We start from the raw sequence: 17,724 nt of genomic DNA, 5'->3' as shown, positions 1-17,724 counted from the left end.
TTCGCTTTGCCTCACACAGGCTTTCTGTCATGAGGTTTAAAGCTCGTTGAACAATGCCTATCATGGTAGCACTCACACGACGAGGTCCCAAGCTTCTCAAAGCCTGAGTCTCAACTAATTCCCACAATACACTGGTATTATCCACATTGGCCAACTTCCCATCCAAGGATTTGTCTCTTTAGCGAAAGACCCTCATCCCGAGCACTGGGCGGGGAAAAGGAGAGAGACAGAGGCATTATCTGTAATAAATATTCACGGCCTTCTCCCATTGAGCTGGAAGTAAAGCCCATGCCTTACAATAAAATGGAGAAGTCAGGATTCAATAGTGAGAGCTTGTGAGAAGCTCCTTGTTACTCCCATTGTCTCCTAGCCTACAGTACGAGAAGACCTCTTTGGGGGTCTCCGTTGCTTTCACACGGATATCTCTAATGAGGGGAATCCTATTACAATACAGAGAGACAGAGACCGACAGACAGACAAAGAGAGAGACGGTTTTAATTGAGTTCTGAAAAGCCCATAAGGCTTAGCTACACAATTGGACAAATAGCAGCCATATTACGCGGCATCACTCTGTTGGCTTTCCGGTGAAGCTTAGACGGATCTGGCCTGGTCCTTTCCCTGGATGAGTCATATCATGCCACCGTCCCAGCTAGCCAGGGACAATCCCCCCCCCCCCCCCATTGTGTATCAGTGTTAATTGCTGTGTTTTAATCAGAGAGACTGGCTTTGTACATCTGGCCATCTCCCTGTGATCTAATTCTCTCCTTCCTGTCACGTGACTGAACCACTTCCTCTGATTGGATTATCTCATCGGCAGGGTAATGTTGCCACAGTGACTAATGCAATAACGCCCCACCTCATGGTCCGAGGTCCACATGGCGATTCACTGATATAGAGAAGCTACCACACGGTACACAACTGTTCGGACACGCGTGCACACACACACACCGACTAAATTTAAAGCTTCTGCAGTTTTCTTGCTAAAGTCTTCAAATAGGTGTGGGAAAGTGCTCCCCATTCTCCGTTCGGACAAGAGGCTGAAGCTGTGTCAATGTGGTCAGCTGATTGTCACATGATTGTTTGAAAGGGGCAGGTCCAGACTTCAGCATCAGAGGAACACCAAAACTTTCCTATAAAGAATCTGGCCAGCTGCATTCTTATGGGCTGGTGAAGTGCCTAGCCATGCCGTCTGTAGCCTACACGTCTCTTTTTGACATCATGTCGGTTGGCCTTAAAGACGTCAGGCGCCCGACAGGACTTGGAGCTCTGGTTGACCTTGTTACGTGTCGTGTTGTCTGCTGTGGATTGATGGCATGTTGTTTTAAGTGTGCTACGCACGTCGTCTTCTGTGTGGTATGTGCACGGCCTGAGTATGAGTTCTTGCCTCAAGGCTTGTAAAGCACTTCATCAAGGGGGCGGAGCATGTGCATGGCTCTTTTGCATGGCTTGTTCAACTGTGTACATTGAGCGAGGGAAGCGACAGACTCTACTCTTTTGGCTTTCCTCGTGAGACTTCTGCCTCGCTTTATGAACCAATCCGATCCAAGTCTCTTTTGACTGGGCAGGCATCCGTGGGTTGTCCTCAGCGATTGGTCGGAACCCACCCAGCGATCATTAGGCCACAACTGGTGTGTTTTACCTTTGCAGGACGAGGGTGCTCAACCCCTGAACCTGTCATCCAAGCCTAAGACAGCAAGCGAGAGCAAGTCACCCACCTCCCCCGCTTCCCCACAGGTCCCCTCCATGAAGATGGGCCACCACAGCACCGGATCCATGAAGCACAGCACCGCCCCCTCCAGTATCGGAGGACCACCGTCTCGAGTCAGCTCCATAGGTATGTGACTTCACTAGACAATGGAACTTAAAACACTCACACACACGGTCGTGTGCAAACACAATACTCTAAACTTGGCCAACAGGGCTCAGTCAATTCGTTGTTCTTTAGTGTTTCAAGACATTTCTTCATGCTACTCTGATAGTTCACAGATTAAAATATATGTGCACACATGTAAATTGGATATTATTAATATTTTCCTATGTGTTTTCCCATATTGTATGCCTGTAGGGAGCAACACTGTCAAGAATTTAATAGAGGAAGAGGGGGTGGTTTTGAGGAGGAGGGAGAAAAGTGTGAAGAAGAGAATTAACTGGCATTTTTTAAAGACAGACAGGACGCATCACCAATGAGATTATATGAGACTCTTCCAGAATGGTTCACACAGGACAATACGTATTAATAGCAAAACCGTAGCAAAACACACTCAAAGCTAATATAATGCACATACACACTGACACACACCCCTCCGCTTACAGCAGTTAGCCATTTCTGAATTGTGTTCTCTTTAATCTCAGTCTTTTTCAACAAATCGCTAAATTTAATAACAGATTAGTGGATTTGTGTCCCAGATGTTTTTTGTTACTCCTCAAAGAAAAATGGATTAAGCTGTAAAGTTTCAGCTGGAACATGTTGAGGCAAGCCGTTTCATTTAGATCACAACGATTGTCTCTGCCTTCTGCCCCAGCTGACTGTCTCCATCTGTTCCTCCTCGTGACGGCTTACCAGGTCGGAGGACGATTCGTGTTGTTAGCTACCGCAGTCAGACGCAGTGAAACGGCTATTAGACATTAAATGGCTTTTAAATGTAGTTATTTTTTTCCACGTGGTTATTCTTAATTGTGTTTGTGTACGTGCTACTCCCTGTCCAGTCAAATCGCAGCACCTACCCTTGCATTCCTTCAGTTTGTCTCCCACGATCCAACATCACGACAATGACAGCCTGAGAGAGTCTGTACTGGCGGACTAAACACTGAAAGTCTGTCAGTGTCTTGAGGGGGGTTGTATTCTGTCTTGGCACTTCGCATTAGTGCCAAGGCAGAATACAGTCAGGAATGGTTGAGTTTGGTCCCTGTCGAGTTCTCACTGTTGGCCCATGTCCACCTATCTGGTCTATCCCAGGATTCAAAATTAGACACACACACACACACACACACACACACACACACATAGAATTCAGGCACAGTCCATCACCTCACAGACAGTCAAACCCACACATACACATGGACTTGCAGATTAAAACTCACTAGCATCCATCCAGCCCAGTGCCTTCTCTATCCCTGGCACTGTCCATCCCATGTTTCTGTCATGACTTGTGTAAGAGCTCAGCCCTCTGTCATTACAAATCGGAGAGTAATCTGCCCTCAGTTGGCATTAGCAAGAGGGATTATTGCTAGATAAAGAGCCATAAGCTTGGAGCAGCTCTTTGTCAGAGCTCACCCAGAGACGGAAAGAGCGCGATAGTCTCCCTACCTCCCTCCCTCTGACCTCTCGCGGTCACATAGCAGATGTCTCTGACGCTCCAGCCGCTAAGCTGCCGAAATAATACAAATAATAACTATGAAAAGGAAGTGGAGAATCATCTTTGATATATTTCGGGCAGATGTTTCGGAGAGGCAAATTAGCCGGCCTTCAGGTTTAATAGAAGTCATCTGGCGGGATGCTGCCCGATCTGCTTGTGCATTTCTGCTCTTCAAAGTCTATTACAGGAGCTTTTATATTTCAAAACATAGACAGAGAGATTGGGAAGGAATGTGGGTTTGTGATTCTGGGCTCAAAGGCAGGAGGTTGTTTGCTTCAAGTCTTTGTGTCAGATATTTGCTGACAGAAGTGCTGTGAAGAGAGACTGTTGTCTTCAACAGGGGTATGTAGCGCAAGGGTGTATGTTTGGAGTAGACTGACCCACTTGTTGAACATGCTAATCAGTGACGTCCCGGCTTCTGGAGGAAGACCAATTAAAAAATTTGGTGTCAGGTCCGACTGGCCAGACCTCAATGTTCTATACAACCGGTCTTTATATTAGATCAATAAACAGAGCTTGTAAACAACAACTTTTTTTGTTGAGGCTTCTGTCAGCCATAATGGAACACTGCATCAATCAACGAGGACAATACTCCTCGGTATCGGATGTGTGTTTGGTAGTTGATACTGTTCTCCACTGTCCTGACGATGTTGTTGTTCTGGAGGGAGGCCAGAGGGAGATGCCTAAATTGGAAGTGGGCTGCTCATTTGAATGCTACGTGGAGTCATCTTTTGCTGACAAGCTGCTCATGTATCAGCCGCCCACATAACACAAACCTTCACATTTCCTTGTCCTGTAGGAATATTTTCCTGCTGTGGCAAACTGGCTGAAATGAAGATGTTAAGACTGTGTAAGCATGTTAATATGTCCTCCTCTCTGTCTGTCCCTTGTCAGACCTGCTTTCATCCCTGTCCTCGGGTGGCTATCTGAACGACCATGAAGCTGTGACCAAGGCCTTCGCTGAGGCCAGGCAAATGAAGGAGCAGCTGAAGAGGGAACAGCAGGTGTTGGACGCCAAGGTAGCCGCGGTCAACAACCTAAGCCTCAACAACGGACGCTCTGACAAGGTCAGATATGCTAGGGCCTCCCAAACCTTAGGGAAGGACGAGGATGGTTATCACACATTCTACTTGTTTATCTTTTTTTTAACCGGAATATCTCATAAAACAGCATCCCATGTTGTATATTAAACATAGGGCTTAAGCTGTACAGTTCACTTGGAACAACCTGCTCTGTGGCTGCTTGGGGATGTGTGTTTTGGAATGTGTGTTCGTTTGCATGCATGAGCAAATGAAAGGAGTTCTTCAGCTACGAGCACAAGTTATCCTTGAAGATGATTTGATGATGGCAGGGTTCGTCTCTCCCATTCAATGAAATGCTATGATGAGTTGTGAACAGTCTGCATACTGAATCTCTCAGTCTGAGTCTCAAGACTTTAAGCAGGTCTGGACTTGACCAAATCTGAACCTGTCACAGGTGCAATCTACTGCTGGATTCACATTTACTGTACCAAACTCTGTGCTGGGCTGTGGGGTACTGTGCTGTCAAAACTTGCAAAGCATTGACATCTTTTCAGTGTCTGTAAATAAGACTTTTATGCATCTTTTCCATTTCATTTAGGTTACTGGATAAGACTGTTATGATTGGGATGCGAAAAGCAACCGGAAAATCAAACAAATAGTATTTGCCACATGGCTTCACCTAATTACTGACCTAGAAACAGAGAGAAACTGACACACAAATTGATTGAGAAACAGACTATGTAAAAGCTCCATAAGAAAGCTCTCCCATTGACGTTTTCAAGAAAACAACAAACAACAGGAAAATGAATTTGATTTCAGCCATAAAAAAGCTAAAATCCCACTCCCCTCAATGTTTTGCTATTTTACCAGAATTGACCAGATGGATCACCTCTCCAATATAGGACATGGTTCTTTCTTGAAATCATTTCACAGCCCCTGGATTTTGAACAACCTACCCCTGGAACATACAACCCTGGTCTTCCACCACTAGGATAAAAAAAAAAAAAACATGCCATCAGATTTTTGCTGTCTTAAATTGAGGAAAACCCTGTTATCTTATATACTTAGTAGTAGGAATGAATTACTGTCTAGAGCTGCAGAAAATGAATACAATTGATTGAATTAGGCTAAAGTACTCCAATGCATGTTATTCTACATTGTGGTGTAAGATGATACAATGTTTCAATTTGATTCAATATTCTGATATAATTCACCATAATATAATATATTTCAACACAGTGCAACACAATATAATATTAACATTCAAATGTAATTCAGTCTCCTGTTCTGTAGAGCCAAACGGCCTACATAATTGTCAATAAACGGAGTACCTGAATGAGAACTGTAAAGGTGAATTAGTCAGCCAGAGGAACCCTTAGCGGAGGTAATGAATGTGTGTGTTTCTGTGAGGCATGCTGGGGGGTAGGGCAAGGGTAGCGGGTGGCGGGGGTTCGGAGGGGGAGAGCGGGGAGCCTGCTAGCGAAGCGCCGAGTAGACGTTAATACGAAGTGACGGCGCCTGCTCCTCGGCAGCGTGGCTAAATTGCGGTTATTTGTTAGACACACTGAGAGTCATTCGGTACACACACAGGCACGCTCACATGAGTAGACGCACGCACATACAGAGAAACAACACGCTGGTTCTCAAAGAGCATCAGTGCTGTTGACATTCAATAGCTCTCACCTCTCCATCTCTGTTCTATGTCTCTCTTCTGTCTCTGTTCTGTCTCTCTCTGTCTCGGTTCTGTCTCGGTTCTGTCTCTCTCTGTCTCTGTTCTGTCTCTCTCTGTCTCTGTTCTGTCTCTCTCCATCTCTGTTCTGTCTCTGTTCTGTCTCTCTCCATCTCTGTTCTGTCTCGGTTCTGTCTCTCTCTGTCTCTCTGTTTTGCCTCTGTTCTGTCTCTCTGTCTCTGTTCTGTTTTTGTTCTGTCTCTCTCAGTCTCTGTTCTGTCTCTCCCATCTCTTTTCAGTCTCTCTCTGTCCCTGTTCAGTCTCTCTCTGTCCGTGTTCAGTCTCTCTCTGTCCCTGTTCAGTCCCTCTCTGTCCCTGTTAAGTCTCTTTCTGTCCCTGTTCAGTCTCTCTCTGTCCCTCTTCTGTCTCTCGCCGTCTCTGTTCTGTCACACTCCGTCTCTGTTCTGTTTCTGTTCCGTTTCTCTTTCTGTCTCTGTTCCATCTATCTCCATATCTCTCCATCTCTCCTGTCTCTGTTCTCCACTTTCCGTCTCAGACTTATCCCATATACATATACCCATATATCCTTAAATGTCTCCACTTTCTGTCTCCATTGTTTCTCTCTCTTACTCGCTCTAATATTTTTTCTCTCTTTCCCGACATAAAAAAGGTATCACACCTCAAACAGACAATTTATTCATTAAAAGCTAGCGGTTAATTCAGAGTTTAGTTACAACTGTGCAGCATCGAGCACAAGCTCCATAGCGGCCTGGCTCCCTGTTAACTACCCAGCTCTCCCCTCTTCCTGTGGGGTTCAGGTCTCCTGAATGCAGAGTGGACGGATGGAGCTGTATGAACAACATTCACACAAATATCCTGTATTTATCTCAGTTTCAGACTTACTGTCTAAATGATTAAAAGCTGAACATAATCAGCTGCTTAATACACAATACCCGAAAACAGTGTTCAGGCTATAGCTTATTACATGTGACTTGAAATAGATGTGGGCTTTCTAGACAATCATGTGAGCTGTGCAGTATTAGGCATTAAGAATTGGAAATAATTTATTGTGAAACAAGTTGTTTTATTGTCAACCAAATTAGAATAAATGTTTTATACTCAGTTTGTTAAACAGCATCCTCACTTCAACCTACTCGAAAACCTTAAAGAGAGGCTTGAAACCAAATACTGCAATGCCCTTCAAATATTCTAATTATCTATAATTATGTATTTAAGAAAGTATATTTGCTTAATTACCCATATATCCTCAGTCATTTACATGGTGTTTTATTCATTTAGCTAACGCTGTTATCCAGAGCGACTTACATATATTATTAATAGAATCAATTTTTCTGAATGTGCCAATTGGATGATTGAGGTGATGGGAATTTACAAGAGCCAGATGGGAATTTAGCCAGAACACCCTTAGTCTTAGGATAAGTGCCATGGGATCTTTAAGGACCACAGACAATCAGGACACCCATTTAACTTTCCACCCGAAAGACAGCACTCCCTTTCAATCCCCTGGGGCATTGGGATTTGATCTTTAAGTTTAAGTTTACATGCACAATGAATAATCAGAGTGATGCCAGTGTTTTAATAGGGCCAGCCATGTGTAATGTAAACACACATGACAATAAGTTGCTTTGGATGAAAGCAGCTGCTGAATGGCATCTATATATATATTCACAATACCGGCAGTGTTTCATTATCTGGGACGGGGGTTTTCCACTGTCATTTGTTTCGCCGCCGGTTTTTCCTTCAGCCTTTTACCCACATAAAACACATAGTTTCACACAGAAAACTCCCTTCCCCTTTACTTCTTCTCCATCCCCCACCCCCAGATCTCTCTCACTCATTGCCTCTCTTGAATTATGATATTTATTCAAATGTGATGAATTATCTCAGCTGAACAATTAAATTGTAGTGCCACAAAACAGAGAAATGCATTTCATTCCCCTGGTGCCAGTGTGTCTGGGTCATCTAGGAAATGGTTAGACCAGAATCAGAGTGTTGTTGTCCAAGATGCACAGCTTTTTCGGGATAGATTCTAATCGTATAATTATGCTGGATATGCAGGCTCTGGGGTTGGTGACAAGTGTGTGTGTGTGCGTGTGTGTGAATGGTGGGGATGGTTTGTGTGTGTGCGATTCAGCTGGTTGCATTAGCCATGTAAATGAACAGTAAATATGCCTTTTATTGGTCTAATGACCAAGCAGGGGGGTTTGTACAATGCATTTCTGTGTGTGTGTGTGTGTGTGTGTGTGGAGGGTCTCTCTCTAATGGATTGACCCCACGGGCCTCAGAAAAGCAGAGACATCCAGCATAGCTACACAGGTGGCTGCTGAAATACAAAACACCGTCACACATCTAATCATAGAGACAAATCATTACAATCATAGTGTCTTTCTCATGATGGTTTCCGCTCTTACCCATTTAGTGCCAGTTTTGCCCTGTCAGTTTCGCACTCCGCCCCTTGTCTCAGCCTAGTTGCCGACTGGTTAAAGACCCTCTGATCCTCGCTAGGAAACACACACTCCTGACACTTTCAACATCATTAGTAGGTTTATAGCGTGAGAACAAGGCCTTCTGTCTCTAAACATTGGTGGATTTTTATAGATTATTGACAGATTTGGTGAACTGACTGTATCTTCCTCCTCCAGGACAAGGCTGCCCTTGATAGTCTGAGCCACCAGCTGAAACAGCAAACGGAGGACAGAGAGAAGTTCAGCCACGCCATGATGGACTTCACCATGAGCGGAGACTCCGACGGTATGTGTGCGTTTGTGTAAATTGGTTTCACTACATAAACTGGGTCAAAAATCTGCCCCAACTGTGGTTAAAACAGGAACACTTTCCCCGTCCCCGTTTTGAAAAGTTCTATGATTGACTGTTAGTTTTAGGGTAAGAGTTAGAATTAGTTTTAGGTGTTAACAGTTTGGTTTATAGTAAAGTGTTAGTTTTAGGGTTAAGGTAATGTTTTGGGGGTTAAGGTTATGTTAATGTTAGGTAAGTAAAAACAGGAATGTTTATTGGTGTATTCATTCTGATATCACCGTTTATATAGCTCAGTTAGACATGTTTTAACCTGTGCACACACATTTCTGCGGATGCAAACTTGTGCACAAATATTTGGTTGCACTTTACTAGCGTGTCTAAGTCGTGCGCATATATGCATGTTTGATTGTATTCATGTGTGTATACACGGCTCGCCGTCCCCTTGGCTCCCACAGGCAGCCCCAGTGTGTCTGATTCCAGGATGTTCCGTGAGGCCCGGGGACGAGGGAACAGCGAGCCGCACATTAAACGACCCATGAACGCCTTCATGGTCTGGGCAAAGGATGAGAGGAGGAAGATTCTCCAGGCTTTTCCCGACATGCACAACTCAAACATCAGCAAAATCCTCGGTAAGACTGCCTTCCAGAAAGCAAAGGGGTAGGGAGGGGGGCACTGTGCCTGTCTTCATCTTTCAGGAAAAAGGAGAGAGAGGAGAGAGGTGTGAGAATACAGCTTAACCTGATGGAGCTGATTGATAAGCCCAGGCTGCTTTCTGTCTCTCTCTCCCTCTTTTCCCCCTTCTCTTTCACTCTTTCCAACTCTCTCTCTCTTTTCTATGTCCCTCTTTTTTATTCACTCTGTCTGTCCCCTTCAAGTCCTTTCATGGGACTTGTGCATGTACAGTGCATGTCTCCCCTACTCCGTTCCTCCCCAGCCACACCACGTGAGCCCTCGGTCCTTGTCGCTGCACTTGGCGGGTCTCCGCGAGGCCCCAACTGCATGACATAGCGCCCGCCTTCTTTGTGACAGCGGCACTGACTGACAGTGCCCTTTTGTCCCTTCTTTATCTCGGCTTCCCTGAACATCTGTAGCATAGTTAGCTAGTGACAGTGCCGAGACAGAGGGCTGTGAACCTAGCGGGTGTCCCCAGAGACGCACACACTCAACGCGCGTGCGTGCACACATACATGCACACACACATTTTCCCCCCCGTTCCTCACAAGCAGTTATATTGTGTAACTAGCGCTTAATGACTAACTCTGGAGAGCTAGCGCGGAGCGGCAAGCTCCAACAATGATGATATAATTCATTATGCATTAAACAAGCTCTCCACTCTGTCTGACATTCTCTCTAGACCTCTGGGATTGTGTTTGACATTTTAAAGAGCTCCTAAGCGTTTTATAACACTGGGAAATCTGGTTTTAATAAGGGCCCCGCTCTCGATTGTTAACAGAAGGAGTTTCCTATTCCAGCAGCGTTGTGAATGGAAAGGAGCGTGGCAGCTAACCGAGGCCAGCGCAGACAGCTTTTAACTATTAAACATACAGTAGTAGAGGGGTGTAAATTCGGCCCAGATACACACACACACACACACAGTTTAGACACACATGGGGGATGGACACACAAGCTTGCAATCCAACCGCAGTCGGATCTCCTTATAGGAGTTGGATCGGCAAAGACGGTTTTGATTGTTTCAATAAACTGGTACAGGCCTCCTGCGACCATAAGTGTGGCGGACCAGGATGACACCTAACCCCGGCCCTCTCCCCTCCCAGGTTCTCGTTGGAAGTCCATGACCAACCTGGAGAAGCAGCCCTACTACGAGGAGCAGGCCAGGCTGAGCAAGCAACACCTGGAGAAGTACCCCGACTACAAGTACAAGCCCCGGCCCAAACGCACCTGTCTGGTGGACGGGAAGAAGCTGAGGATCGGCGAGTACAAGGCCATCATGAGGAACCGCAGGCAGGAGATGAGGCAGTATTTCACTGTGGGGTGAGTGAGTGAGTAACCAAATTCCTTGCAAGGATCTTAACTTTTTTCCTGTCTGCTCTACAATGGATTTAGGCTTATTATAACTGTTGACTGTAAAACGAGTTATGGTTTCATTGCTGCTGATTTGGTCATTGGATTGCGTTATTAGGGCGCACTGACTGTTGGGTTTGGGTTTTTTCCTCCAGGCAACAAGCCCAGCTGCCCCTGTCCTCGGCGGGCGTGGTGTACCCGGGCACCCTCTCCATGGCGGGCATGCCCTCACCTCAGATGCCCTCCGAGCACTCCTCTCTGTCCAGCAGCCCGGAGCACAATGCCACCCCACTCCAGACATCCTACCACCCCAGCCTCAAGGGAGACGAGCCACGCGTTAAACAGGAGGAGCTGCGGTTGGACGACAGCAACGGCGACGCGTACGACGACTTCGATTACGAGGACGAGGACGGTGATTATGGAAGCGATAATGACCACCACCAGTAAGGCCGGGAGCCGAGCCAATTGGAATCAAGCTCCCCGCTTCTTGCCGGAAATCCCCACCTTGTGCCGCCCGCCCACCAATCCTGAGCGACTTATACATCCCTTATATCCAACCATGTCACAACCTCCGGCCCGATTTACCCCTCTTACAAACAAGGACTCTGGGACCTCAGAGCCAAGCCCCTCCCACTGGAATCCCAATACCAGCAACCAACCAATCAAATCAAGCACAGGACTGTTACAAAGACTGCAGTCTAGGAGTAGACGAGTTGAAGCCGTGACTTCTGCTGAGTACTACGCAGTACTGCAGCATACTAACAAAGTACCTGAGAGTACTAACAAAGTACTACAGAGTACTATAATATTACTGCTGTGTACGCCCTAGAGGCGAAGTGAGGTATACAGCATGTCACGAGTAAGCTACGATATGAGGAGTAAACACAGAAAAGAAAAAAACATTTTAGACCAGTTTGTCGTCAAAGAGACATATTGAAAAAACAGCAGGCCTGTCAGTTGATTATACTTCAAGACGGCTGACCTGTTTGTTTATAAAAGAGACATTTTTAAAACAGCTTTTTTTCTTGGTTCTATGATATTCTCACTCAGGTACCCGGTGCCAACAAGTGGCTTGTGAATGTGATTTGTTGTTTTTGTGCTACAGTTTTAATAATAGATTTAAAAAAGAAAAGAGACGTTTTTTTCCATTTCATTGTAAAGCACCTGACAAAAGTCAAAGCAAAACTTTTATTTAGAACTTTCTTCTTTCTCCAACTTTGCAGTGTACCGTCAGCAAATATCCTTGCTTGGTGCACATGTGTATGTATGACTCCCATATCAGAGTCAAAATGGAACAGTCCAATCAGGGCCACCCCCTTGTGTTGGATAGTGAGGACCGGCTCACTTCAGGGGACTGTGGGGGGGGGGTGGGGGGGGCCTTGTTATCATTGGCCAGCTTGGACAGTACTGTGATAATAACCCTCTTCTCTCCTTTCACATTTTATTTCGCTGTTTAAAATGGACACATTTACAGTCCCCACTTTTAAATGGAGGAAGGTACAAATATCAGTTTCTTTTAGACATGAAACATCCTCTTGTGTGTGTGTATCTCTGCAAGCTGGTTTAGCCATCAATAGACAGTAAATCCCAGAAGTGACCCTTTCTAAGACAAGCGGACAACACAGCCCCCAGTACTTACACACGTCCACAAGTTCCCTCTCTAAACCCCATTACAGCTTCAGTCTGCTGCCAACGGATAGAACCAGCCCCACAAGCCAATTATTCTTACCCAGAGCCTAGAACCTCCCTCAATACTCCCAACTGAAAATCCACAAGGTTGTATTTTGTTCTAGAAGTTAGGTGGGATTCCTGTAGGCTCTCGCTCGCTGTTTAGTTCGACTGAAGTGCCGTCCGTCCCTCCTGAGGCTTCAATCTCAGTCAATCTGCTGTCACCCTTTGTCTCCCATTTGTCACCCTCTGTCTACCATTTGTCACCCTCTGTCCCCAGTGTGTTACCCTCTGTCCCCCGTGTCACCCTGTCACCTTCCTGTGTTCCTCAAAAACACGTCATTCTGCTGTTCTTATTGGGAGGAGCTGATCATTTAATCAGCACATCAGTGTTGCATTTGTATTTAAATACTGTATTTTATTATTTCTATTCAAACTGCCTCTAGTGTAATAATATTATTAACAATAATTATAACGATGGTCAGCATTTCTTTAAGTTTTAGTAAGTTATGTACAGTATAATTTATTTTGTCTTGGGTTTTTTATGACCAATTTGAAACTTCTTTGGTCAATGAAGCATTATTATATTTAGCTGGTTTAGAGTATTTACATCTAATGTTGTCCTTTGACTTTTTTTTTAATTTTGGGTTCTTCTGTTTTTATTTGATCCGTATGTTTTGTATTAATCCTATAATGGACACTGTGTGTGGAGGTAAAGAGAGACGGCCACATAGCGAACCAACGGCTGTTGTTCGTCGGGAAGGAGACCGGACTTTCTATTCGCTATCTGTGTCCCTTGTTTTGACGACTTAACCCTTTATGTCCAAACCCATTTCTTAAAGCACTCAGACTCTGTGTGGTCATAGAAAAGAAGAAAGTGATTTTTTTTATGGTTAATGTATAATGTGAAATTTATTCTACTTTCTTTTTTTTTGAAGATAAAAGAAAACAGGCGTATTATCCTACTGTTTTCTCCGAACAAAAGGAGCAAAGCTCTTGTTTACTAGGGTTGTTCTTTAAACCAAGACGCCGTGGAACGTCGTTGGGGCTGGCAGACACACACACCACAGAAACAAAGCGATTGGAAGACAGTTGGGCATATTTTAAATAACAATCCAAATAATAATCACGATATACACATAGTCTCACATTTATGACCCATAGGAGAATCAGTGTTTACTTTGCCTGTCCAACAATGTTCCAGGTCGTGACCAGACATTCAGTAAGATGACCTGTCATATCTATGTGACTCCGGTATTCTGGAGGTATTACTTTGTTTTAGCTCCACACTATGGCATAGCCATTAGCCATGTTCGCTCCCTTCTCGGGTGCCCTGCCAGATAGTGAACCCGCCCAATCATCCTAGCTGTATGTGTTTACTATTACATAAGCAATCACAAAAATGCATCATGCCAGATAGGGAGTCTCAAAGTCAATCATGCTTGGCAATACAGACACCCTCACAATCAGGCCATAGTGAGACCTAATGCTGGAGAGAGGGTGGGCCGTATTTAGTCTAGAAGCTTTAGGTTGGATGGGTCAGTTAGCCTGGATCGTGTTTGTCAGTAGGAAAGGGTTACAACTTCAATCACCTTAGCTGATTGGTCTGCGCCCATACTGAGGTATAATCATGTACTTAAGGGTCAGGAGTTTTTCCAAATCATGTAACCTGACCAGAAAAGCTCTGTGCTGTAGTTGTTCTAGAAATCCAGAGTTTTTTAAGAACAGTTTATGACTGGACAAATACTGGCCCTTATGTTGACTGATACAATGACAATGTTGACGATAGTGATGATGATGAAAATAATAATTAAGACAATCAAAAGTCATGAGTGGAGCTCAAAACAAAGTAAGAGTTATTAAGAAAAACTTATCTTACCATCTCAACTTGAAAAATGGAGAAAGATAATTATGTAAATATAACATAGAGTTATAGATTTATATTTTGTTCATAACACAGTGTAATATAAGTTGTATATTTCTGTTTCTCTTTTATTGATGTTATCCATGCCACAGTAAACGCAGGAGTTTATGTACTCTTACAAAAAAAGAAGAAAAATTACAAATAAACAAATGAAACAAAAAAAACAAGAAGCCGTGGGCTTGCCATGCACCATCTGTTCTAAGTTCACTTTTTTCAGTATTATTGCCAGTCAAGGCTTTAATAAAAACAGCAATGTGTTCTGTAATGGTCTAATGGTCCTCGTGAGTTTTTCACAATGCACCTACACACACATTTATACACTTCATACAAAGATACAGCAAATACCCACAGAATTTTTAACGCCCCCCCCCCCAGTTTTACTGTAAAACGTTTCAACCAAAGCTTTTCAATCTCCATTTATTATTTTACTTCTTGAACCCTGCAATTGCTAGTTACTAATAAACTACTTGGTAACTAAACACTTACACATGCAGTAAACACATTTAATTTTAACCAAGTTGAACAGCACCAAAATAATTCTGCAGCATTAGGAAATGTAAATTATAATGGATGGATTTTTTGAAGTGGTTGATACATGTTGGTAAAAAGATAGAGGAGAGAGCTTTCTTCTGAACGTGTAATGGGCTGGATTCCGATGTACACAAGAGGCACTGGTTTAAGACTGCGAGATCACAATAGACCACACTACATTTTTCAAAGATAAAATCCTGTCAGGAATTTCAACATGGAATTTAGCATCAGAAGACGTTTTATAGCTCAAATACAGAATGCGCTGTTTATGTCCTATATTGCAGAGAAGTTCTTATGCTACTGGGTGATTAAGATCTTTCATCTGTACTAATATAAATTAGTCTCCTTTTCTATTCTGCACTGAAATTAGAACATAGCAGGTGAAAGATGAGTGCAGTAAGCTGGTGGCCTACCAGATATTCCCTCTCAACACTTCTTTTAAATCATTGCTAATGAAGGAGACAAGACAATAAAAGAAAACCTTTTAAGATGATCGAGATTAACAAAACAAATACCATAAAGTCAACATAATGCTGCTTAAACGTAACATTACATTGCCCCATTTTCAAATGAGGCTCCACAGTTCTATGTAGGTCCATGATGTACAGCCCAATCACAGCCCAGAATTGTAAAACATTGCACCATGGAACCCATGTCGTTTCACTCGCAGCAATTCAATCAGTTTCATAATGACATGTTAATTATGCGTTAGGCATCTTATTTCCCCACCTATCAGAGGCCCAGCTGTGAGGTGTAGAATCAAATTATGGCCAGTTAAACACCTGAAAACCTAGTTACCTACAACAGTAACAGATGAGGGAAGATAGGGAGGGGGGAAAGGGTAAAAAGAGGAAAAGACCTAGACTAAGGGAAGATATTGTAGGATCTTCACTCAATGTAAACAGAAAAATAAAGCAGATCAGGAAGTACCTGATTCAGTTCATATTTAAAAATCAATATGAAGTACTCTCTTTTGCTTTTATTCTTTTTTGGGTTGTAAACTAAATAAGTTGACATTTGAAATCAAACTATTTGATGGTGTAGTTAAAATGTAGATTCTCAGCAGTTTGAGGGTATTTGCCCACATATTAGTTACACCATTTAGAAATGACATTTTATGCATAGTCACTCCATTTTAGGCCACCAAAGAATCATACCAGAATATAATGTACAAACTAAATATGACATATTTACTGTTTCACTGTCCCAAAACTAAAAAGGCACTGTAAACTATCAATATACTCAATATTATATATATGGTTGATAAGGTTTTTGGTGTGGGCTGAGAGATTTCAAAGATATCCCTTTCAAGCATTGAACAAGGAGTGTCCCTCCATGAAATGTTAAAAAGCTGTCCCATGTACATGACCATATGGTCAAATAAATGCCTTGTACACTCCATCGAACACTCAGACATAACAGTTAAATGCACTCCGCCAAGTTTATTTAATGTAGCTTTGCTAATTGCTGAAGCTTTACAAAACCTTTCATTGCAAAAAATAGTTGTGATGGGGTAAATTAAGAATTCAAAGTAAATCCAAAGTAAAGGAGGGGTTGCACTTCAGGGCAATCTGAATTTTTCATTTCTAGCCCGAAGCCCAGTCTGAGAACAGGTTTGTGTTAATAGTTTAGTAGTGGGAATTTTGATTTAGATTTTTTTTTAGTTTCTTTGTCAGCAACTGAGTAAAGTACACCTTCAGCCATTTTAAAGGAAATTATATTTTTATTTTAAAGCTATCCGCTGGGTATTTAAAAAATATTATCTATTTAGACAAAAGGACAAGAAATCTAACAGTAGGCTCATATTTACATAGAGTTAGCACTTCTTTGTTTGACTAAATATTATCTATTCTTAAAGAATTAAACAATATCAGAAATTCTCTCTGATCTTAAAGCTTGGAGTGCATTGTCCTAAAATGATGACAAAAAAAATCTATATTCAGAAGTGTGTGCTTCAGTATCAGAATATCTATGCATGTGATTGTGTGTGTGCAATTGTGTACAATTGTACAGATTGTGTACAATTGCATACACACAAACGTTTGTTTAAAAAGCATTTCTCTGCTGCGACAGCTTGGTAAAATGTGCAGATTGAACCATCCGTGGGTGTTTCTGAAATTGAGTGAAAACGATGTCACATGAATGATTTAAAGATGGTAATAGGATGTGATGGGGTGCTGAGCCGGCAGCTAAGCTGAGTTTAAGATGCGCTGTGTTAATGTATTCATGAGGAGGAGGGATTAGTGAAGACAGAGCACTAGCTGAGTGCAGCACAGCAACCCAGGCCAAACAGACAGACCCACAGACACAGCAGAACACCAAAACACAGACTGGCCCACAGACACAGTTGAACCCAAACACAGACAGGCCAACAGATGCAGAAAGACTAACAGAGGCTGGTTCACAGGTGCAGATAAACAGAATACCATAGACAGCCCCACAGACCACTAAACACCAGATCACAGACAGGTCCATGTACCCAGCTAAACAGACTCAGTCTGAACCACAGACAGATGGAAAAAAGTATCCAAATGTCACACTGGAGTAAATGCAAAGAAAATTTGATAAAAATGACTCAAGTGTAAGTGAAGTTCAGCCAGTAAAATATCACTTCAGTAAAAATCTAAAATTTAAAAATACTTCCTGGATTAAAAGTCATTGCTTATATTAAGCTCATCATATTTATGTTTTTTAGCAATAGGAATGTCCAAAGATGTTCTCTTGATAACCTGTGTGAAGTAAAAGAAGAGTGAA

General features: G+C 43.1%; 1 protein-coding gene across 10 annotated transcripts in view; it reads left to right on the top strand.

Annotated features, from left to right (window-relative positions):
• The window catches only part of sox5 (SRY-box transcription factor 5), a 243,323-nt gene extending 228,619 nt beyond the window's left edge, over positions 1-14,704 (top strand). For 7 of the 10 annotated variants that reach the window (XM_010886837.5, XM_034290025.1, XM_034290028.1 and 4 more), the window contains 6 exons: positions 1,648-1,834; positions 4,251-4,423; positions 8,711-8,819; positions 9,281-9,454; positions 10,601-10,817; positions 11,003-14,704. In XM_010886837.5, coding sequence (XP_010885139.1) covers positions 1,648-1,834; positions 4,251-4,423; positions 8,711-8,819; positions 9,281-9,454; positions 10,601-10,817; positions 11,003-11,294 — 1,152 coding nt within the window. In that variant the 3' untranslated portion in view covers positions 11,295-14,704. Of the gene's footprint in view, positions 1-1,647; positions 1,835-4,250; positions 4,424-8,710; positions 8,820-9,280; positions 9,455-10,600; positions 10,826-11,002 lie in introns of all 10 variants that reach the window. The other 3 variants (XM_034290026.1, XM_034290023.1, XM_034290029.1) reach the window with 3 other exon arrangements.
• The last annotated feature ends 3,020 nt before the right edge of the window (positions 14,705-17,724 follow it).

This window comes from Esox lucius, chromosome 23 (genome assembly GCF_011004845.1).
Source record: "Esox lucius isolate fEsoLuc1 chromosome 23, fEsoLuc1.pri, whole genome shotgun sequence".
Lineage (NCBI taxonomy): Eukaryota > Metazoa > Chordata > Actinopteri > Esociformes > Esocidae > Esox > Esox lucius.
The sequence above is the reverse complement of the archived record's forward strand: the minus strand, read 5'-3'. Positions and strand labels throughout refer to the sequence as shown.